Below are 23891 nucleotides of genomic sequence, written 5' to 3'. Positions count from 1 at the left end.
TAAACATTGCCACCTAGGATTAGACTCATTCCTTTAGTCCAGTGATCTGGCTCCAACACTGGCAGCAATAACCTTTTTACGGTAATTCGATTTGCTTTTCCTGGCTTCACCTGGAAAGTTGAGGAGCATATGCCCCAGGACCTTGCTTTCTCTCTTAGCTTGTTACAGAACTGTCACCATGGGTTGATCTTAACCCTTCCTAGGTCTGGTTACATATTCAGCCCGCCTACATTATAGGGTAAGGACTTTTTAATAAATTTACCATGTAATATGTGATAGAATTACATTTGGCCTAAATAAACTCATTTAGCAGTTCTTTTGACCTTTAAGGTGTTCTGATTACTGGTGTTTCAAGATATGTTGATATATTCTATTTTGATGCTTAAATCATGCCCTTAATAATTTTATAAACTTTTATTGGGAAGAGGTTTTTGTGTTTGTTTGTTTTAATCTGACCTGATGTTTAATCTTTCCCCTGGCACAGGTTTTAGGTTTGTTGGAGAATAGAGATCTCGTGTTTTGCTTTTTTAGATCCCCCAGTGAGCCTTAATGAGCTGGAAGTACCATGATGTGTGTGTTCAACACGTGTAGAATAGTGGTTTTTATTTCTTTTCCCAGTGAGGGCAGCATTTTGTTGGCCTACTTTGAATGTACAGGGCATGGGGTCTGTGACTTTAGGGAATAATCCAGCATAATCCTGATGCTTCTGGCCTAGGGCGTAACTGAAGAGCTCTTTTAAATAGAATTTGAGGTCTTTCTCTTAGTTATGTAATAGCTTCTTGATATTGAGACTCCTGTGTTCATATCTCATGATATTTTCTTAAAGTGAGATTTTGTGGGTTTGGTCATTTCAGTACTCAGAAAATTATGTCCTTTTATAGACTGGCTCCACATATTGGCCCTGAAAGTGGGAGTTTGGCATGTTTTAGGAACTCTTTTCAGGCCATTGGGTCCAGAATGTGGTTGCAATGGGGGTGTAAGTGGGAGCTAAGGGAGAAGTTGGCAGAGGCTACCTCATGTAGGAATTTGATCCTAAGAGTTGGTAAGAAGTCATTGAAGGATTTTAAGCTAGAGATTGGATTTTTATTTGAAAAGATCACTCTGAATTTTTGTTGAATAGATTATAGTGCAGGAGTGGAGTAGATAAGACCTGCTAGAAGACCATTGCAGTGGTTGGGGCCAGAGATTATGAGCCTGATGGAGCAGGAATAGTAACAGGTGGAGAAAAACGGTTGGCCTTGAGGTGTATTTTGTAGGTCCATCCAACATGCCCTGCTGTAGTGAATTGGAAGGAGTAGCCAGGGTTAAGGGGAAAGGCAACATTCGGATGACTCTTAGATTTCTGGCTTGAGCAGCTGGGTGGTGCCATGAGTCGGGGAAGGCTTGGGGAAGATGTGGTTGGAATGGTGAAATCAGGAGTTCTATTTTAGGAAGACAAGTCTTAAGTATCTTGTCCAATGTCTGGTCCACAGAAGATAATCAGCTCTTTCACCCACCACCAAATCTAGCTGCACATTATTTCACTTCATTTCATAATGGTGTAATTATTCCAGCCATTGGGAATGGATACAATAACATCATTGAGGTCAAAAAGTTAAAGTGATGTTCGGTAGATAGCCAGTGGGCCAGTTTGATTGACATCGGATTTTGGGTGACAAAGTTGGTGCAGTGAAGGACCCTCATGGCACTAGGATTTCTTTAACATTTTAAAATATGAAAGATCCTTCAGGTATCCACTTATGTTTGTTTCTGTTGTAGGCTCCTTACAGAGTGAGTAAGCTAAGGCGTCTGCATTCCAGGTGATCTGTCTTAGACAATCATAGGCTTTTATAGCATATCATTAACTACCAGTTGACTTGCTAAGGAAAGGGCAAGTTTGTATGAATTTATTTAAAACTCTAGACCAACACCGCCCGACAGAACTCTGTAGTGATAGAAATGTTCTATATCTGTTCTGTCCAACATGGTAGCCTTAGGCAGATATGTCTGTTGAGCACTTGAAATGTGGCTTGTGTGACTGAGGAACTGAATTTTTAATTCTGTTTATTTATTTATTTATTTAGGCCACGCTGCACAGCTTCAGTATCTTAGTTCCCCAACCAGAAAATGAACCCAGGCCCTCGGCAGTGAAAGTGCAGAGTCCTAACCACTGGACCACCAGGGAATTCCCTCTAATTTTTATTAATTTAAATAGTTCCACGTGGCTTATACCTACTGTATTGGAAAGCACGTTTAGGCAATCAACTGTATGCTTAGGGAATATATTTGTCCTTTTAAAAAAAATAGCTCCTTGTCATTTTTGCATAGGTTCATTTTAAAACAACTTTGTGTTCCCCCAGCACATACCAGCATGTCAGAGGGTAGAGATCTAGACAAATGTGGGAAAGATGACTTTGGATCATAATTTTCTTGTGGATATAATATGCTTATGCATACTTTAAAGCTGATTAGGGACTTACCTTGCGGTCCAGTTGTTAAGACTCCCCGCTTCCAATGCAGGAGGTGCGGGTTCGATCCCTGATCGGGGAACTAAGATGCCGCACGGCGCAGCCAAAACAAATAAATAAATAAAAGCTGATTAAATTAAAGAGACATTTTTGGCAACCAGATGATCGTTAAATACCTGTGTTGTGTGAAGTACGTGTGGCTGGTCCTATTTCCTCACTTCTTTACAGCGAGTCAGATGTCCCAATAGATGTGGAGACAGTCACGTCAACCCCTGTGCCACTTTATGACAATCAGAAGGCACGCAGCGTGATGAATGAGTGTGAACGGCATGTCATCTTCGCCAGGACCGATGCGGATGCACCTCCCCCTCCAGAGGACTGGGAGGAGCATGTCAACAGGTAGGCTGCTTCTGAGAAGACCGGGCACTCCAGGGTTAGTAGTCACCGCACTGTAAATGTGTATCATTTTCACTGAAACATATTTATTAGGAGCTTATTTCATCTGTAGCCACATGAGTCAGAATGTTCTCCTGTCTCTGCATGATAACTCTCAGCTCACTGTGCGGTGAGCTTCTTGGGAGGAGAGCTTGTGTCTCAGCCATCTTTCCATCCCTGACACCTAGGACATTGCCTGGCACATAGTAGGCATATAGTAAATGTTGATTGAACAAATAAATGAGTTAAATTTGATAGGTATGACTTGCTCTCTAGCATATACAGTACATGTTATGTTATGTACTAACATACGTGTATGTCTGAGTTACCCAGACTGCTAGAAAAAGAAACCCTGTTAAATAAATGTCCATTTGTATGACACTGTATTTACATTGTCTGTAATTAGGGTAGTGAAAACGTTCTGGAGTCGTACGAAAAGCTAACAGATGTTTGATTTGAGTGGCTTTTAAAAATAGATTTGTAGGGCTTCCCTGGTGGCGCAGTGGTTGAGAGTCCGCCTGCCGATGCAGGGGACACAGGTTCATGCCCCGGTCCGGGAAGATCCCACATGCCGTGGAGCGGCTGGGCCCATGAGCCATGGCCGCTGAGCCTGCGCGTCCGGAGCCTGTGCTCCGCAACGGGAGTGGCCACGACAGTAAGAGGCCCGCGTACCACAAAAAAAAAAAAAAAAAAAGATTTGTAGTCTGTGGTTTTGGGGGAACACTTCACCCCACTTTGATGAGTTTGCTGCCTAGTTTTTTCTCTTACAGCCTACTCGCCGTGGGGACCCAGCACTCCTCTTTAGGTCATTTGTTGTTCATTTGGCAGATATTTATTTATCTTTTATTTATTACATAAAACTTTATGAAGATAAAATTTACGTACCATACAATTCACCTATTTAATGTGTACAATCAGTGGTTTTTAGTATATTCATCCCCACAGTCAATTTGATGAACATTTTCCTTAACCCCAAAAGGAACTCCATACCCATTAGCAGTCACTTCCCATTTCCTCCCAACCCCTCCAGCGCCTAGCAACCACCAGTCTACTTTCTGTCTCTCTAAATTTGCCTTTTGCAAACATTTTATGTAGATGGAATCATACAGAACATGGTCTTTTGTGACTGGATTCTTTCACTTAGCATAATGTTTTCAAGATTCATCCATGTTGATGCATGTGTCAGTATTTCATTCCCTTTTAATGCTGAATGATATTCTATGGTATGGATGTACCACATTTTGTTTATCCATTCATCTGTTGATGGATATTTGGGTTGCTAACACTTTTTGGCTATTACGAATAATGTCACTTTGAATGTTCATATACTTGTTTTTTAAAAAATAAATGTATTTATTTATTTATTTTTGGCTGCATTGGGTCTTCGTTGCTGCCGCGGGCTTTCTCTAGTTGTGGTGAGCGGGGGCTACTCTTCGTTGCGGTGTGTGGGCTTCTCATTGTGCTGGCTTCTCTTGTTGTGGAGCACGGGCTCTAGGCAAACGGGCTTCAGTAGTCTTGGCATGCGGGCTCAGTAGTTGTGGCTCGAGGGCTCTAGAGCTCAGGCTCAGTAGTCGTGGCGCATGGGCTTAGTTGCTCCGCAGCATGTGGGATCTTCCTGGACCAGGGCTCGAACCCGTGTCCCCTGCATTGACAGATGGATTCTTAACCACTGGCCCACCAGGGAAGTCCCCATATACTTGTTTTTGTGTGGACATACGTTTTCATTTCTCTTGCATATATACCTAGGAGTGTAATTACTGGATCATATGATTACTCTGTCTAACTTGTGAGGAATTTTCAGATTGTTCTCCAAAAGGGCTACATCATTTTACATTCCCACCAGCGGTGTATGAGAGTTCCAGTTTCTCCACATCTTTGGCAACACTTGTTTTTAATCTATCTTTTTCTTATTATGACCATTCTAGTGGGTATGAAGTGACATCTCATTGTGGTTTTAATTTGCATTTCCCTCATGGCTCTCTCTATATGTATTTACCTACTAAGGGAGTGTTAGGATCTTTATATCAGGGGTTGGTAAGTGGTAAACTTGCCATAATGTTGGAGAGCTCTTACTTTATAATAATGGAAGAAAAAGAAGTAATTTGATAGGAGGAAGGGTAGGAAAGTTTGAGGCTAATTGGCATGGTTTATGAGTTTGGCTGGAAGCAGGGAATGAGACTGAGCTGGTGTGCTTATGTGATCAGGATAGTAGCTGTTGAAGGAGGAGCAGTTCTGCACCTTGGCTGAAGAGCTTTTGCAGAAGTTGTTCGGGGTCTTGAATTGGAATTAACGTTGTGCCCTAAGAAGGGGAAATGCTCTCTAGAGCTTCAGATAAAGAGGAAAACTGCTGTGAATGAAGATCAGCTACTAGAGTATTACCGGAGTCAGTGAATTCAGGAAAGTAGTTTATCACCATTGTTACAGTTAATAATACTAAAAATACTGACAATGGTAGTAACAAAAAAGAACTACCATTTGTTGAGTGCTTTCTAGGTGCCAGGCATTGTGCCAAGCGCTTCATATGCATTCTCTCTTTTAAATCTCACAACTCTCCTAGGCATATCCCTTCTTCATCTCTGTTTTACAAATGAAGAAACCGAGCTCAGGGAGTTGAAGAAACCTTAGGAAGTAGTGGAGCAAGGATTTGTTTAAAGCGAGCAGTCTGACTCTGGAGCCCAGTGTTCTCAACTACTATACCTTCTCTTTAAGGGTAGTAAAAAGAAAGACCAGTTAGTTATGGCTGAACAAGGTGGCCTCACACTTATGTGTCCTTTATGGTGTTGGTTGCCTTGTCCTCAGTTTGCAGGTTCAGAAACTGCATGGGAGAATTGCATGAATTTTTCGATCAGTTCGCCCATGGTCATGATCAGAAGGTTTTGGGGGACTCTTCATGTTTACCAAAGTCATCAGAGACTTAATAATACATATGAATACCGGTTTCTTAATTTATAAGGAGAGATACAACTGCAAGGCAGATGAGACACTGGGGTGACCTGGCCCAGAGCATTGATTCTCAGTAGGAGAATCTGGGAAGCTATTCTGTTCGTGCAGTGGATGGCGAGTGGGCAGTCTGCACAGGAGGTGCCCTCCTTCAACAAGGTAGCTGGATGCACCCATCTTTCCTCGAAGCAAGATGGGCCCACAGAGTTAGGCCAGGGCACACCGCCACCTGCCCAGTCCTGCAGAGAAACACTGACAGATTCTAATCTTTGGCTTGTCTTTCTCCATGTGGACCTCCATCCCTGTGTTATGACATTGCCACAGATTGATATGATTAATTAGCGCTCAGTTTATCTCAGATTATTTGTCTTTTAGTGTCTGATGAGATTTTGGAGGCGTCCTTCTCCCATTAGCAACAGGCTTACAAACCATCTCTTCAGGTAGGTTACTTTTGCACACAGTTAATTTCATTATTTGATGGTACTTACTGACTTCAATTTCAGAGGTCACCACTTTATGACCTTGTCCCCAAGTTCTGGATCTGTAGCCTGTTTGGAGGTTGCAGTTAGTTCTCTCTGCTTGATTGTAATCATCTTGTTGCCATTCTTTCCCTTGATTTGATTGTTAAATTGCTGCTTCTTTTCTTCCTGTATAAAATCATGTAAAATTACAGTTTCCCACATCAAGAACTCAGGGACTATATAGGACAGCTCCCTAGAAATCTGTTTTTCCTCAGAGAGATTACTGACCTCTCTTATCAGTGGATTCAGAAACTTAATTTTCTTTTTTAGTGCCCTATTTCACCCTCTTGAATTATTTTAGTAGCAACTGCCTTCAGATAACTTTCTATGTTTAGAAAATGAAGGCCCCCCCACCCAGCCCGAACTGACTCTGAGTTTCTCTAGTAATGCCTGATATTTCATGAAGCAGTTTAATATCCCTCTCTTCTTGATTTAATTGTCTAGATCAGGGGTTGGCAAACTATGGCCTATGCGCCAAATCCGGCCCATTGCTTATTTTTGTATGGCCCATGAGCTAAGAATGGTTTTTACATTTTTAAGTGGTTGAAAAAAAATTTTAAAAAGACACAAGAAATTCAAATTTCAGTGTCCATAAATACAGTTTTATTGGAACACAGTCATGCCCACTCATTTAGGTATTGTCTGTAGCTGCTTTTGCACTACAGCTGCGGAGTTGCATAGCTGTGATGGAAACCATATGGCACACAAACTCTAAAATATTTACTATCCAGTCCGTTATAGAAGAAGTTTGCCGACCTCTGGTCTAGATTGCGTTCTTGTGTCTGCATGCCAAAATCGTGTGACCTGGAGAACCTTTGAAAATGTTATACATTTGCTGGTGTAGTAATGTTTCCCCAAGAAGTTGGACCAGCTTTTTCCCCCAGATGTTTGTCAAATGCCAAGTTTAATTAGATGAACAGCTTTTCAAAGACATTTAACAAAATACTGCTGACATATGATACTTTGGGGCATTGCTCTCAAATGGATTTTAGGACGTTGTCAACATTTCAGTAAAAGAATCTAGTGTCCTAAAGCAGGTTGTCTTATCTTAGAAATCAGAACTTCTGAATTCAATTGAAAAAAATTCTTCTTTTCTAAATTTGCTCTAATTATGTCTCTCAATATTGTATGTATCTATGTGTTAATCTCAGATGGATGTTTGAAATTTTGAGTTCAAGATCTTGGAGTTGTTTATTTTCCCTCCCTCTCCCTTCCTCTCTCCCTGCCTCTCTCTGTCCCTGTCATTCCTCTCTTCCTTTCTCCTGGTGTTTAAGCAAAGAATTTTATAATCTGAAAAAGTAAGTGTGACCTTTTTCTTCTCTCTGATGTTCTTTCTCTCTCTCTGCTTGCCTTCTGGTTTAAAAAAAAAAATCCTTTAGACATTTTAATATTGAATTAGTATCAGAGAAAGAATTACCTTTGAAAATATCAGGTTCTGGGACTGATGTGACTTTTTGGCTGCTTTGGATAAGAGGAGCCAGAAGTCAGAATGTCATTTGGGTTCAGTGGGAGCGTGGAGAACATTAGTGTCTGATCTCATCTAAGCAATGGAGAGAAGGCATTTTTGCACTCATGAAAATTAAATAGGTTTAGGTGGGGGGAGCGTGTTGACTCACCACAGTTCCCATCAGCTATTTGACTGTTTAGACTTGTATTTAAAATTCTGTCTCCTGTTTTTAAATTTTTCCTTAATTATATCTTTTGCATGCTCTTAATCTTGGGTTAGATCATTTTTTTCTGCCCACTTAATTTTCCAGCCTCCCACGAAACTGGCAAAATATAGAGAACATGTTTCAGTTCTTGGAATCACTTTGTTATATATCCAGCAACAATCCTAAGAACTTTTTCTGGGGATTTTAGATTCTCAACATTGTGGTTTTTCAATTTAATTTCAGCTGACATTGGTGTATGGTAGTAATTTCTAAATAGCTTGTAGTCCCCCTCCCATTTTGTTCACATCATTTTCCTTGCTCCTGTCATTTTGGGTTTCAGGATAAATATAGAGTAAGAAAAACAAATAGAGAAAACATCCTGTTGTATAATAAAGAACAGGATAATTTTGAAAACACTGTCGGTACCTCATAAATAAAAATTATACCTCATTCTCTGTCCTTGGGATTAAGGTTTGCAACATGATCAATGGGCTTTGAGAAAGGTCAAGAGATTGTTGAACATGAAGAAATTGTATTCATTGTTTAACCTGTTTGATTATCACTGAGCATTGCTGCTGGGGGTAAGGCTGCAGTATAATACTGCTTTCAAGATGTCGCAGGTTCTTTATACATATTATTTTCACAGAACTGAAATTCAAAAATTTTAACACATCTTTCATTTCCACTTCAAGAGATTTATCCTTCAGAGATACTTGCACAACCATGTAAAGATATGGATAGAATAGATGTGTGTTTGAGTGTATTGGGGAGAGGAGGGATGGTCACTGTGACTGTTTATAATAGCAATAAAAGGGACACAACCTAAATGCCAACCAGTAGGGTAGAGCCAGCCATTAAAAGCAAAGAAGTTTATTAAAATGGAAATATCCATGTATCTCCAGAGAGTTTTTTTTTTTTTTTTTTTTTTTTTTTACGGTACACGGGCCTCTCACTGTTGTGGCCTCTCCCGTTGCAGAGCACAGGCTCCGGACGCACAGGCTCAGCAGCCATGGCTCACGGGCCCAGCTGCTCCGTGGCATGTGGGATCTTCCCGGACCAGGGCACGAACCCGTGTCCCCTGCATCGGCAGGTGGACTCTCAACCACTGCGCCACCAGGGAAGCCCCAGAGAGCTTTTTATAACCACTTGTGGACATCCTCTGTCTCCTCCCACCACCACCAAATCCCCAAGCCCATCCAAGAATCACTATACATATGAGACATGCTACTCATGTTAGTGTGTCATACATTTAAATAATGTGAAGGAAAATGAGATTATGAATTAGTGGGCTGGAAGGTGCTGGTTCCCACAAACCTTCCTGGTCCCAAAGTATCCTGAGTCCCAACTTGGAGTAAAAGCTTCTACTCCCCGATCTCCCAAATCCAGAATCTCTCTGAATATCAAGGCACAACAAAAAGTGACTAGATCCTAATGAAGTAGCAGAAATTAAGCCAAGAGAGCTATGGGAAAATAAGAAAAAGGACGATTCCAGGAAACCTAAGACTGCTTCTCGTATGCCACAAGGGGTTATAAAAGGATGGGAGGGTTTGGAGGTTAAGGCGGATTGAGCTTTGGCAACAAAGCTACTACAGGTAGAGGGTACCCCTGAAGAATTCTGTGATGCTGGACTTCAGCTTGCTCCCATCAGTAGTCACAGCTACCTGAGCTTTTTCCTGTTAGAAGGAACCGTGAAGATCATCTAGTCCATCTGTTTTACAGTCAAGGAGGCTGAGGGCACACAGCCAGCTCCTGGCTCATATCTCGTGTTCTCCTGGACTGTGTAACTGTGGTAAGTTGTCAAACTGGAGACGTGGTAGGTGGAGATTTTATTTTACAGAAGGAAAGGATAGTGGGATAACTGCAATGTGCATAACAAAGGGTAATTTGCCTTCCACCTGCATGTTTACTGGGCCATGTTGTTAGAGAGATGACCTGTAGAAAAGAGGGTGTCTGGTTGGTGGATTATGATGGGAAAGGTGCTAGTCTGTTATAAAGTAAGAGAAATGGAGATTGCTGAAGTTGTTTGAAGCAACTTCCTTGCGGTTCAGGCACCCTGTATAGTGAAGGGCTCAATTTACAGTTGCCCCACATGGTGTATCCGTGTTCCTCTGCTGCTCAGGACCCAGGCGCTTCTGTGGTAGGGAGTGAGAGGGTTTGAATTTGTACTCCACTATTTACAGGATTTAGAACGTAGTATGCACACAATTCATCTGTTTCTTTATTCAGCAGATGTTCAAGTCCCTACTCTGTGTCAGACACTGCTTTATGTGCTGGGGATGTAGCACTTAAAATGGATAACAATCTCGGCCATCTTGGCCTTTACATTCTAGCAGAGGAGGACAAACCAAGCAAATAAATAAAATGGATACAATGTGAGGTGGTGGTATGGCTGGAAGGGGGGATAGGGAATCCCAGGGTGGGAGTGAGGTGTCGGCAGTTTTAAGTACAGGTGAGTCAGGGAAAGCCTCAGTAGGTGACATTTGAACAAGGACCTGGAGATTGGAGAGGGAGCCATTGTTTCAGGTAAGGGGAATGGATGGTTAGGGCCCAGTCTGTGCTGTGAGAGCATGCAGGATGTGCATGGGGGAAATAAAGGGAGGGGGCAATGTGGGGAAGCACAGTAAGCTGGGGACAGTCATGGAGGATGAGGTTGGAGAGGCAGGGGGGGTCCAGACAGCCCATTGCAAGGACTTGGGCTTTCAGCTGATTGAAATGGGGCCATTGAAGGGTTTGAGCCGAGTGACATGATCTGATTTAGGTTTTTGATTGATTTTTTTCCAAAATTGGTTTTCCAAAAGGTGGTACTAATTTATATTTCCATCAGCAAAGTTTCCAGGGATCTATTTTCCTACACCCGCACAACAGTGTACTGCTGAACTTCTTATGACTACATTTTTTAAAAAATTGATTTATTTTATTTTTGGCTGCATTGGGTCTTCGCTGCTACGTGTGGGCTTTCTCTAGTTATGGCGAGCGGGGACTACTCTTCGTTGCGGTGCCTGGGCTTCTCATTGCGGTGGCTTTTCTTTGTTGCGGAGCATGGGCTCTAGGTGCGCGGGCTTCAGTAGTTGTGGTGCACGGGCCTAGGTGCTCCGCGGCATATGGGATCTTCCCGGACCAGGGCTTGAACCCGTGTCCCCTGCATTGGCAGGCGGATTCTTAACCACTGCACCACCAGGGAAGTCCCTACATTTACTTATTAATATTTATTTATTTATTTATTTGGCATCGGATCTTAGCTGCAGCACCAGGTTCTTCGTTGTGGTGTGTGGACTTCTCTCTAGTTGTGGCACACAGGCTCTAGAGCGTGTGGGCTCAGTAGTTGCAGCGTGCGGGTTCTGTAGTTGGTGGCGTGCAGGCTCTAGAGCACAGGCTTAGTTGCCCTGTGGCATGTGGGATCTTATTTCCCCGACCAGGGATCAAACCCACATCCCCTGCATTGGAAGGCAGATTCTTAGCCACTGGACCACCAGGGAAGGCCCAAGGGGGTTGACTGCCTTTTCATGAACTGCCTTTTCATGTTCTTTGCCCATTGTTTTTGTTTTGAGTGTTTTGTCTTTTTCTTAATAGTTTTCTAGAGGCTTTTTCTATTTTAATGAAACAGTAGTTATTTTTTCATTGTGTTTTGACTTCATTTATGATACTTAATTTTTTCCTTTACAGAAATTTGAAATTTTTATGTAGTTACATTTATCTTTCTTCTTTTTATGGCTTCTAGGTTTTAGGTCATACATAGAAAGTTTTACTCATTCTAAGATATAGATTAGATAGGTAGTTAGATTTTTTTAATTACTGTTTTTTCCTAGTACTTTGGTCATTTTATTTTTATTTAACTTTTTATTCCACTTGCAATTTATTTTGGTGTAAAGAGTGATGTGTAGGAATCCAGATTTTCTTTTTCCAGGTGGCTGGTAGTTGTCACAGCCCTGTTTACTTTTTCCCTGCTGATTTGGAGCGCTGCCTTGATCTCGTTCCAGGTTCTCCTTTGGGTCTGGCATCCACCTAAAATTGTTTAAAGGAGATTTAAGCACCAGTTTATTTTTATGGCAGGGAGAGTTGGTAAACAATTGGGTATCTTCTGTTACCTTTCTCTTAGTATCTTTAGGAAGATTACTGGCCAGAGTTGGAGTATCAGAGTAATTAAGATTGCCAGGAGTGGGGTGGAGGGGGGCTTTAGTCAGCTCCACACTGCTGTGCTGCGTGTCATTAGGTGGGGACAGGAGCAGTAGGCCAGGTTTCTAACTGCAGGGAGTTTACAGCTGAGCTGGGGGAGGAACCATAAAGCCTTCCATAAGCAAGGTAAAAGTGTGTCTTCCAGGGTCATACGCAGGGATGATACAGAGTTAACTTATATGGAACAGACCATTCAAAAGTAAATTTGTTAATTGTGTGATATACAGGGAAAATGGAAAAGGGAGAAAGGTTAGTGAGGGGTGGATTCTTAAGGAGTGGGAGAAGAGCCACTTCGTTTGTTATATTTTCGTTCCTAAAGCTGATTAAATAGGCCTCTTATCTTAGTCTGAGGTTTTAGTACATTAAAATGCTTTCTCATCCTGTCTGCCTTTTTGTGTGAAATATTAAACTTGTGAAATTCAAATATGTCTGTGCAATGGCGCCATGCTTCTGTTTACTGATGGATTATATTAGCCACTAGGTAATCAATTACCTTTGCTCGCACCAAAAAGACTCTGTTTGTGACTGGTTTTGACTTGTAGTGTGTATGTTAATACAAGTATATGTTGAGGTGGTTCATTGGCAGCATTGGTACCAGAATCTGGGTGTTGTGCTTTAGCTTCGTTCTAAGCTACTTTGAGTTATACTGTTTCATAGTGGGAACAAAAAACATGACATAATCTTCTTTGTACAGTGTACGTGCATGGCGAGCATCCCCAGGGTTTGACTTTAATTCCTCAGAGTTTCTCTTATAGGACTGGCTGGACAATGGCCCAGAACAAGCTATTCAACAAGATCCTCAAAGCCCTGCAGTCTGATCGGCTTGCCCGCTTGGCCAACGAAGGGGTAAGACTCTAGAAGCCTGCCCACCGTGGGCTCCCCATAGTTCGGGCCTCACGGGCTAGCTGACCTCACCCCGCTCCCCCCACCCCCACGTTGCTAACGAGGTGGCCCTCATACTTTGTCCCCCCACTTACACCTCTCAGGCTTGTAACGAGCCAGTGCTGCGCCGTGTTGCCGTGGACAAGTGTGCGAGGAGAGTGCGGCAAGCTCTGGCGAGTGTGAGCTGGGACACCAAGCTGGTCCAGTGGCTGCACACCACCCTGGTGGAGACCTTGAGTCTGCCCATGCTGGCCGCCTACCTGGATGCTTTGCAGACACTGAAAGGGAAGGTGAGGCCGTGATTGCCGTCTGCCCTGTCCTGGGGTAGCCAGCCTCCGCTGTGGGTTCAGGAAGTGGGGTTGGGCGAGGTTATTGCCTGGTCAGCCTGGAGGGCATGACTGAAGCTAACAGGTTTGTTATCAAAAATAAGAGACATGGTATCATTTCGTGTTTTCACCAGGCGTAAATGTCTCTAGCCCTCCTGAAAACCAGAGAACATGTTTAGCCTCTGCAGCCCTGCAGCTTGTGGTCTGAGGTGAGGTGAGAAAGGAGAAGATGAGGGGTTTACCAGGGAGGGGTGTTGAGAGGGGGGCAGGAAGCAGACCCGTGGTGCTGAGAGTGTGGGGGTACGCGTGGGGAGGTGTTCCGGAGCAGGGAGCACCGTGATGTGATTCCTCGGTCTCTCCTCATCATGATGAGCCTTCGGTAGCAACACTTTCACTTCAATCACTCTTTATAAAGTGTATCGGTAACTTTCCCTGCTTTCTTACTTAGACGGTATTGCACAAAGTTACACTGTTCTTCTTCATGATTGCACTTTATTTTGGTTGCAGTTACTGCATTGGGCTGTGTTCAGTGTGATTGGAGTATAGGTTCTGGGAGCAGACTGCCTGGCTGATCTCATCTTGATTACTAATTAGCTGTGTAATCTTGGATTAGTGTCTCAATTTCCTCATCTCTAAAAAAATGGCTGATACTAATATCTATCTAGGATTTTTGTGAAAATTCATTAATCGAGATAGAATGCTTGCCACAAAGTTTGGCACATAGGAAACCCACAGTAACTGTTAATGATTTATAAGTGGTACCATCATTTTTAGTGTTTTGCTGCAATACAGAATGGCCTCAGGCAACTTGGATTACTTCAGTTCTTGACCTTTTTTTTTAAGTGGTTTTCTTCTCCTTTGCAGGAAGCTGGCCTGCTTTGTTGCTATAATTTACCTGGCCAACAGCTTTCCCCAGCCATATTCCCCCAATTTCCAGACTTATTGTTTCCTGCCTGTTTGTTACTTGAAGGTTACTGAGTTTGTTTGAAAGCAAAAGAAGACTGGCTTAGTGTGTAAATAAAACAAAACTCAGGACCAGATGCGTTAATGAAATGCATGGTAGGAAATTTGACATTAATTTATACATTCAACTATTTTGTGCCTATAATGTGCCAGGCGCTGGGATGAGCAAGACAGAAATGCTGTCTACTCTGATGGAGCTTATTTTCTAGTGGAGAAAGAGACAAAAGAAAAGATAGTCCCAGAATTCCCCCTGTGCTGCCCCTCTGCAGTGGAGACCCTGGCCCAGGAGGTGAATAGGGGGCAGGCATGGGCACAGGGTGGATGTGGAGCCACGACAGGCCCCTGGCCGAGAACAGTGGCTTGTGAGTATTTCAGACATTTTAAATGTTCTCCACAGCATTCTACCTATGGGAAGAGTACGGCATTGGTGAGTATCCCCTAAGGGATGAGTATTAGTAGTGCCCAGAGCCCACTTCTCTGCCTTACATTGCATGGCCAGTATGCCTTGGAGGTCATTTCCCTCGTAAAGAAGTTTGCCCTGCTCCCCCACTGAAGTCACTGTCTGGATGTTCCCATGTGAATGAAGTGGTGTAAGTGGTGTTCAGGTTTATTGAGCATGATGGACCACTGGCGGGACTCCACAGGTGTGCACAGTGCATGCTGCCCGGCCCTGCTTCTAGGTCATGGTGTAGGTTAGCTGGAATGGCAAAAGACACACAGTCAGCAGGGTCCCAGACTGTGAGCCGCTGTCCGCTTGAGGCTCTGCTCTCAGTGGTTCGTCTCCCTTTAGGCTCTTATGTTCCCACGACTCTCAGATTCACAGCAAATACTTAGGTTGTTTCCCACAACTTCTAATGTTCCTGCTGGATGAAAATGCAGGTGGATGGGATCGTGCTCTTGTACCAGATACTTTCACCACCAGACCTATTGTAAGGGGAGCAGAGAAGGTATAGACCCTAGCCTCTTCATTGTCTGCTGAGAGAGATGCAGTGCTGGAGAGACCAGGGATGCTTGGTCTGCCTGGCTCCAAGCAGAGAAGTTGGTTATTGATTAATTATTTCTAAGTATTCTTATTTACAGAAAGTGAGTTTCAAGGCTTTGTCATTTGAGAGGTGTACTCTTATTACTGCCAGATAAAAGCTTTTAAAGTCTAATTCAGTCAGATCCTCTACCTCAAGGTGTTGAGTGGCTCACAGTGACAAAGTAAGTTTCAAGAAATGGCCAGTTTAGGGTGAAGATCCTTTGCAGTTGGGCCCTAGCCTTTGTTACTAGCCTTACGTCCTTGTCCTCCTACTTCCTTGCCCAAATTCTCGACTTCAGGCTATCTGTGCCAAGAATAAGCCCTGTTCTTTCTTGCTTATATCTGGTGTCTCTGATTAGAAGGCTTTCCCCCGTCTTCTGTTAGAATTCTTCAGAGTGCATCTCACTTCACATGCTGCATCTTCAGATGAAAATTGCCTGCTTGCTTCCCTCTTCTCTGTTAGATGGTTTGAATCATAGTGTGAGGCTATTTTTCTATGGCACTTATCAGCCCCTCCTCTTTTGTTGTTTGTGTGCTTGTCTTCATTAACCCTTGTAGATTAAATTCCTTCGCAGTAAGCACTAGGCTGGTGTCTGGTAACAGCAGTGTTGCGTTGCATAAACATTTGTTTCCTGAATTAAACTGAGAAAGTCGCATGGTTATATTCCCCTCATTTCTTTTGTCTTATAAAATTTATTTATTTATTTATTTTTGGCTGCATTGGGTCTTCGTTGCTGCGCGCAGGCTTTCTCTAGTTGTAGCGAGCAGGAGCTACTCTTCGTTGCGGTGCGCGGGCTTCTCATTGCGGTGGCTTCTCTTGTTGCAGAGCACGGGCTCTAGGCGTGTGGGCTTCAGTAGTTGTGGTGCACGGGCCTAGTTGCTCCACGGTATATGGGATCTTCCCGGACCAGGGCTCAATCCCGAGCCCCCTGCATTGACAGGCGGATTCTTAAGCACTGTACCACCAGGGAAGTCCCTCCCCTCATTTCTTGTACAGAAACCTTTTTAGTCTTGCTCTTTCAAAATTAGGATCACTGTCCTTGCTTATCATTGCCTGGAACAGCTTATCTTCTTGTCCTATCTTTGCATTTTTTATTTTAATTGAAGTATAATTGACATATAGCATTATATTAGTTTTAAGTATACAGTATAATGATTTGATATTTGTATGTATTGCTAGATGATCACCACAATAAGTCTAGTTAACATACGTCACCACACATAGTTACAAACATTTTTTTCTTATGATGAGAATTTTTAAGATCTACTCTCTTAGCAACTTTCAAATCTGGAATACAGTGTTATTAACTGTAGTCACCATGCTGTACGTTACATTCCATGGCTTAATTTATTTTGTACTTTTTGATCCCTTTTACCCATTTCACTATCCTCCACCCCCTCCCTCTGGCAACCACCAGTCTGTTCTTTGTATCTATGAGTTTGGTTTTTTGTTTTGTTTGTTTTTCTTTAGATTCCACATACAAGTGAGATCATACGGTATTTATGTTTCCCTGTCTGACTTAACTTCACTTAGCACAGTGCCCTCAGGGTCCATCCATGTTTTCGCAAATGGCAAGATTTCCTTCTTTTTTATGGCTGAATAATATTCGTGTGTGTGTGTGTGTGTGTGTGTGTGTAGAAAACGTGGCATATATACATATGCCACATTTTCTTTATCCATCATCCATCAGTGGACACTTAGGTTGTTTCCATATCTTGCCTATTGTACTTAATGCTGCAGTGAACATGGGGGTGTATATATCTTTTTGAGTTATTGTTGTTTTCTTCAGATAAATACACGGAAGTGGAATTGCTGGATCATATGATAGTTCTGTTTTTAATTTTTTGAGGAACATCCTTACTGATTTTTGTAGTAGCTGCACCAATTTACATTCTCACCAACGTGCACAGGGGTTCCCTTTTCTCCACATCCTTGCCAAAATTTGTTAATGCTTGTCTTTTTGATAATAGCCATTCTAACAGGTGTGAGATGATATCTCATTTTGGCTTTGTTTTGTATTTCCCTTATGATTAATAATGTTGAGCATCTTTTCGTGTACCTGTTGGTCATCTGTATATCTTCTTTGGAAAAATGTCTATTCAGATCTGCCCATTTTTTAACCAGATTGTTTATTTTGTTGATGTTGAGTTGCATGAGTTCTTCATGTGTTTTGAATATTAACCCCTTATCAACTACATGATTTGCAAATATTTTCTCCCATTCAATAGGTTGCTTTTTCATTTTGTTAATGTTTTCCTTTGCTATGCAGAAGCTTTTTAGTTTGTAGTCCCACTTGTTTATTTTTGCTTTTGCTGCCTTTACTTTTGGTGTCAGATCCAAAAAATCATTGCCAAGACTAATGTCAAAGAGCTTACTGCCTATGTTTTCTTCTAGGAGTTTTATGGTTTCAGATCTTCATTCAAGTCTTTAATCCTTTCTGAGTTAATTTTTGTGCAGGATGTAATACAGTGGTCCAGTTTCATTCTTTTGCATGTAGCTGTTCAGTTTTCCCAACACCATTTATTGAAGAGACTGTCCTTTCCCCACTGTAAGTTCTTGGCTCCTTTGTTGTAAATTAATTGACCATATATGCATGCGTTTATTTCTAGGCTCTCTATTCTGTTCCATTCATCTGTGATTCTGTTTTTATGCCAATGCTATGCTGTTTTGATTACTATAACTTTGTAAAATAGTTTGAAATCAAGAAGCATGATGCCTCCAGCCTTGTTCTTTGTTCTCAAGATTGCTTTGGCTATTCAGGGTCTTTTGTGGTTCCATACAAATTTTAGGATTGTTTGTTCTATCTCTGTGAAGAATGCCACTGGAATTTTGATAGGGATTGCATTGAATTTGTACAGTAGATTGCTTTGGGTGGTATGGACATTTTAACAATATTACTTTTTCCAGTCTGTGAGCACAGAATATTTTTCCATTTATTTGTGTCTCAGTTTCTTTCATTAATGTCTTATAGATTTCAGTGTACAGGTCTTTCACCTCCTTGGTTAAATTTAATCCTAGGTATTTTATTCATTTTGATGCTGTTGTAAACGAGAAAGTTTTCTTAATTTCTCTATTAGTGTATAGAAATGCAGCAGATTTTTGTATATTGATTCTGTATCCTGCGACTTCACTGAATTCGTTTATTCTAATGGTTGTTTTTGGTGGAGTCTAGGGTTTGCTCTATATAATATGATGTCATCTACAAATAGTGACAGTTTTACTTCTTTCTAAATCTAACGGAAAGGATGCCTTTCCTTTCTTTTTCTTGCCTAATCGTTCTAACTTGGACTTCCAGTACTATGCTGAATAAAAGTGGTGTGAGTGGGCATCCTTGTCTTGTTCCTGATCTTAGAGGAAAAGCTTTCAGGTTTTCACTGTTGAGTACGATGTTAGCTATGGACTGAACTTTTACAGCCTGCATCACTGTAGTAGTTTTTATTCTCCAGTTTCTCAAAAAGTTTATTTTTCTGAAAACTACCTCTAGCAGTTAAAAATCTTTCCTTTCCCCTAGGTCATTTTGACCTCTTGTGGGTAGTATGGGATTCACACAGATAATTCTTCTCAGTGTAAGCATCAGCATGTCTGAAACCTATATTTACACATCTGTGAGGTCACATTTTTGGTAAATCATAATGGTGTAATGTGGAACCACTGATACGTAGGGCCAACTGTAAAGTTATACACAGCTTTTCGACTGAATGGGGGGTTGGCATCCAACCCCGTGTTGTTCAAGGGTCAGCTGTATACACAGTATAGTAGGATATATTATTTGGGGCACAATAACATATTTTTTTAACACACCACAGTTTGAAGGCAGTATTCTAGAAGTAAGTGCAGAGTTTTGTTTTTAATTTATAAAATCAACTGGTGTTCACTGAGGAAATTCAGAAAACACAGATGTCTGAAAAGGAAAAAAATTCATAACTCCATAAAGTTCATTATTAACCTTTTGGCATATTTTCTTGTAGTATTTTTTCTGAGTAGAGATAATTTTTATATATTCTGTTTTACCTTTAACGTTTTAGCAGATTATTTCTCTATGTTATTACAAATTGTTTTAAATATTTAAAATTAATCCATAATATCTAATTATGTAGATAATTTGCTTAACCACTTCCTTGTATATGCCTTTATGTTGTGTCCACTTTTTGACTATTATTGAGAGTGAATTTGTCTTTTGCTTACCCCCCAGCCCCCGTGTGTGTGTGTGTGTGTGTGTGTGTGTGTGTGTATGTGTATTTCTGATACAGGTTGTTAAGAAAGAGATAAGAATAAGTTTAAGTCTCTTGGTGCGTGTCACCAGATTGGTTTCCAGAGGACTGTATCCACTTATCTTTAATGTGATGGGAGGCATATTTTTCAGCCATGCACTGATTTGTACTTTCTCTCGTGAGGAAAGTTTGAGAGGTGTAGTTGAAATCTCCTCGGCTCATAGTGGGGCTGTGTCCTCCCACCTGATCCTGGTGGTGGGGTCTCCTACTTCATGCTGGAAGCATCTTTCCTCTCCCTTGCTTCTAGATCCCTACCTTGATTGACCGGATGCTCGTGGCGTCCAACACGAAGACCGGGGCTGCTGGAGCTGAGGCCTTGTCCCTCCTACTGAAGAGGCCCTGGGACCCCGCTGTGGGAGTGCTCTCTCATAACAAACCAGTAAGTTGGACTTAACTGTGGCCCATGAAATTGTTTTTAGAATCCAGTCTTAGAACTTTTGGCAAGAGGATAATGGCTTGTTTAACTGCTTTCATTAATAACTGGCTGGGTGTAGTGCTTAACGTAGTTTCCTGAGCAAATTAGCATTGGTTGGGATAAGAAAGGTATTGGGGTTCCATGGAGGAGCACCTCTCACTCACTGGCTCTCTGGTGGGGTCTTTCTCCTTAGAGCAAACTCCCCGGCTCTCCTCTCATTCTCATTGCCTCCTCCGGGCCCTCCAGCTCCGTGTTCCCCACCTCGCGCCGCCACCGCTTCTGGCAGTCTCAGCTGTCCTGCTTAGGCAAGGTACGTACTGGGCAGGAGGAACTCCTCCTGGGGAGGATCGAGCACACAGAAAGGAAGAGGGGGTCAAAACGGGTCAACTTAAACGTGGAGCGTCCCCCAAGTCTCTTTTTGTCTAGAATGCCAATGGTGCTTATCCGAGGTTGAAGGGATTTAGGTAGGTTAAGCAGACTTGAGAGGAGATTTGAAACTTAGCTCTGTTCTCATGGCTGCCACTCTTTCCTTTAGGTCATCCCTGTTGCCACGCATCTGCTGAACAATGGTAGTGGAGTAGGAGTTCTGCAGTGTCTGGAGCACATGATTGGGGCAGTGCGAAGCAAAGTGCTAGAGGTGAGAACGTCCCTATTTCAGTTCACTGTGGCACACCCAACATTCTGCACCAATCTGTGGCCTCCAGTCTTACTGTCTTCTTTCTCTTCCCACAAAGATTCACAGCCATTTCCCACACAAACCCATTATCTTGATTGGCTGGAATACAGGAGCCTTGGTGGCCTGTCACGTAAGTAATCCCCATCTTATTTGGAGGTTGTCCTGAGATAGACTGCTGCTGCTACTACTGCTGCTGCCCAGCGCGATGATAGTGACTGTTGAGCGCTTTGCAGTGTTCCAGAGCACTGTGCTAGATGCTTTGCCTACAAACCTTACTTTTTAACTTTATTGTGGAAAAAAGCAGAAATTCAAAGGGAGGATACACTAGTATAATAAACCCCTTGGGCCCCTCACCCAGCTTTGCCAGTGATCAGCTCATGGCCAAGCTTTTTTCATCTTACCTCTGCCTACTTTCAGTCTCCTCCAATTATTTTGAAGAAAATCTCAAATATCATATCATTGTGTTTATATATATATATATATATATATATATTTCAGCATGTATCTCTGAAAAAATTTTTTTCTTTCTCCCCCTAGACATAAGTACCATTCTCCCACCTAAACAAAACAAAACAAAACAGTAATTGTAGCCAGCAAAAATTTTAATAGCTCTGTAATTTGATGTTGTGTTCCTGTTCTTTCCCTTTCCAAGGCATCAGAGAACCTTTTCTTTATTATTTTACATACACTTGCATGTATATTAGTTTGTATAAGTGCCTCCGACCTGTCCAAAGCCCCAATTCTCAAGTGGATCAAGTAAGCAAAGTCTGTGCTGCTTCATGTAGTGTAGGTGACATCTAGGGGCGTGAGAGGAAGAAGGCTATCTCCCGGTACTCCCTGGTCCCAAGGATGGCAGTACCCTGTCAGCGACTGCTCTAAGAAATTTGGGGTGTCTGGGAGCTATCAAGTTCAAAAGGGAGAGATTTTCTTCACTTAAGGGAAAAGAGCAACATTTATGTTCTCCTGATTGCATTTGTTATTAGTGGAGGGAAAAGGGAGGATTCTAGCCTCGCGAATTGCCAGGATGCAAGCATTAAAGTTCCCATCCTATAGTTCAGCCCTCTTCTGGGGTCCGCTGAGGGCCCCAATTCTCTAGGTGGTGGCTTCTGGTAGAACAGCACATCTTGTGTTCTTTGCTCTTACTGCTGCAACTATGGCTGGTGCACCTAGGGATTATGTCCTAACCTAGTTATGTACACCTAGGGGTTATGTCACGACAGTGGGGGAGGAGGTGGGACTGGCTGGTGGGTCTGGACCACCCCAGGATTCTGGGTAGGATGTAGCTGCATTGAAGTCATTTGACCTTGAGACAAACCGTGCCATTATTTCCAGGTGTCGGTGATGGAATACGTCACTGCAGTTGTCTGCCTTGGGTTTCCTCTGCTTACCGTGGATGGCCCCAGAGGGGTAAGCGCAGGGTGTGGCTGATTTCTGGGTCACTGGCAGGTGAGAGTACGGGAGTGCATGCCTCGCCCAAGCTGCTCTTCAGTGACTGCAGTTGCCAAGCTGACTCTCTTGAGCATACTTGCCAGGGCAGTACTCAGTGAATATGCACTGGCTGACTGTAAACCTGGATCTGTTTTAGGATGTGGATGATCCCCTCTTGGATATGAAGACTCCAGTCCTCTTTGTCATTGGTCAGAATTCCCTGCAGTGTCACCCTGAAGCCATGGAAGACTTCCGGGAGAAGATTCGGGCTGAGAACAGCTTGGTGGTGGTTGGGGGAGCTGATGATAATCTCAGGTGGGTAGGTTCCCCCAGAGCTGCAAGAGTGCCAGGTTGGAGAGATACTTATCAGGCGGTGATGTAATTATAGCTAACCTGGTTCAGTGAAAAGAGGGCATTAAAAAACTTAAAAAAAATTTTTTTAAACTTAATTCAGATTTCTAAAAAGTTGCAAAATTAGTACCAAGAAATTCCCTATACTGTTCACCCAGATTTCCCAAATGTTAACATCTTATATAACCAAAGTGTAATTATCGAAGTCAGGAAATTAACATGGATATGATACTGTTATCTAATCTACAGACTCACATTTCATCAGTTACCTCACTAACGTTCTTTTCTGGTCCAGGCTCAAATCCAGATCACACGTTGCTGTTGGTTGCCTGTCTCCTCAGTCTCCTTTAATTTGGTACTGTTCCTTAGTCTGTCTTTGTCTTTCATGACCTCGACACTTTTGAAGACTTCTATTTTGTAGACGGTCCCTCAATTTAGGTTTTTGACATTATCTTATGATTAGGTTGAGGGTGCACATTTTTGGCAGGAATGCTATGGAGCTGATGTGCCCTCAGTGCACCCCTCAGGGGCTACATGGTGTTGATGTGTCTTATTACTGGTGATGTTAACTTTGATCAAGGAAGCATCTGCCAGGTTTCTCTATTGTAAAGTTCCTATTTTTCTCTTTGTAGTTAGCAGTCATCTTGTGGGGAGAAAATACTTTTAAGATGTTGTAATTATAGTCTTGGCCATTGTGCTTTCACTTGGGTAGGCATTTCTTCACGTTTTGTTCCTTACTGAGGATGAATGTGAACATAGATTTTATTTGTGTTAAGCATCCTTTTATATATTTTGGAGTATAAACAGCCAAAGTTTGGAGAGGATTTTTAATTTATTTATTTTTAAATTTATTTTATTTTTGTCTGCGTTGGGTCTTTGTTGCTGCACGCGGGTTTTCTCTAGTTGTGGCGAGCAGGGGCTACTCTTCGTTGAGGTGCGTGGGCTTCTCATTCTGGTGGCTTCTCTTGTTGCAGAGCACGGGCTCTAGGCACGCGGGCTCAGTAGTTGTGGCTCGCGGGCTCTAGAACGCAGGCTCAGTAGTTGTGGCGCACGGGCTTAGTTGTTTCGCAGCATGTGAAATCTTCCCGGACCAGGGCTCAAACCCATGTCCCCTGCATTGGCAGGTGGATTCTTAACCACTGTGCCACCAGGGAAGCCCTGGAGAGGATTTCAGGAGGGCATCTTTAGTCATTGAGATGGCCATTCTTCTCTTACAAGGCTGGTTGCCTGTAGGGCCTTTAGTTATGTTTTTATGAAATGTACTGAAAAAGAGGTTGTATCCTTTACTGGTCTCCTTTTTTATATGCTCAGTCTTAGATATTAACTTCATTTGTGTGCTTTAACTGGAGAGCTTAAAGCGAGTACCTATTCCCACCTGTCTTGTCAGTT

At 42.4% G+C, this 23891-nt stretch overlaps 1 protein-coding gene across 1 annotated transcript in view; it reads left to right on the top strand.

Moving 5' to 3' along the window:
* Nucleotides 1-23891, top strand: part of KANSL3 (KAT8 regulatory NSL complex subunit 3) — a 41374-nt gene that overhangs the window by 1616 nt on the left and 15867 nt on the right. Inside the window, exons 3-11 of the mRNA XM_082852103.1 lie at nucleotides 2676-2846; nucleotides 12924-13014; nucleotides 13155-13340; nucleotides 19880-20011; nucleotides 20241-20357; nucleotides 20583-20684; nucleotides 20782-20853; nucleotides 22056-22130; nucleotides 22309-22466. Of these exons, the coding sequence (XP_082708229.1) occupies nucleotides 2676-2846; nucleotides 12924-13014; nucleotides 13155-13340; nucleotides 19880-20011; nucleotides 20241-20357; nucleotides 20583-20684; nucleotides 20782-20853; nucleotides 22056-22130; nucleotides 22309-22466 (1104 nt within the window). The remainder of the gene's footprint in view (nucleotides 1-2675; nucleotides 2847-12923; nucleotides 13015-13154; nucleotides 13341-19879; nucleotides 20012-20240; nucleotides 20358-20582; nucleotides 20685-20781; nucleotides 20854-22055; nucleotides 22131-22308; nucleotides 22467-23891) is intronic.

Source organism: Leucopleurus acutus (assembly GCF_964270905.1).
Source record: "Leucopleurus acutus genome assembly, chromosome: 12".
NCBI lineage: Eukaryota > Metazoa > Chordata > Mammalia > Artiodactyla > Delphinidae > Leucopleurus > Leucopleurus acutus.
Note: the sequence above shows the minus strand (reverse complement) of the source record. Positions and strands in the feature narration are given on the sequence as shown.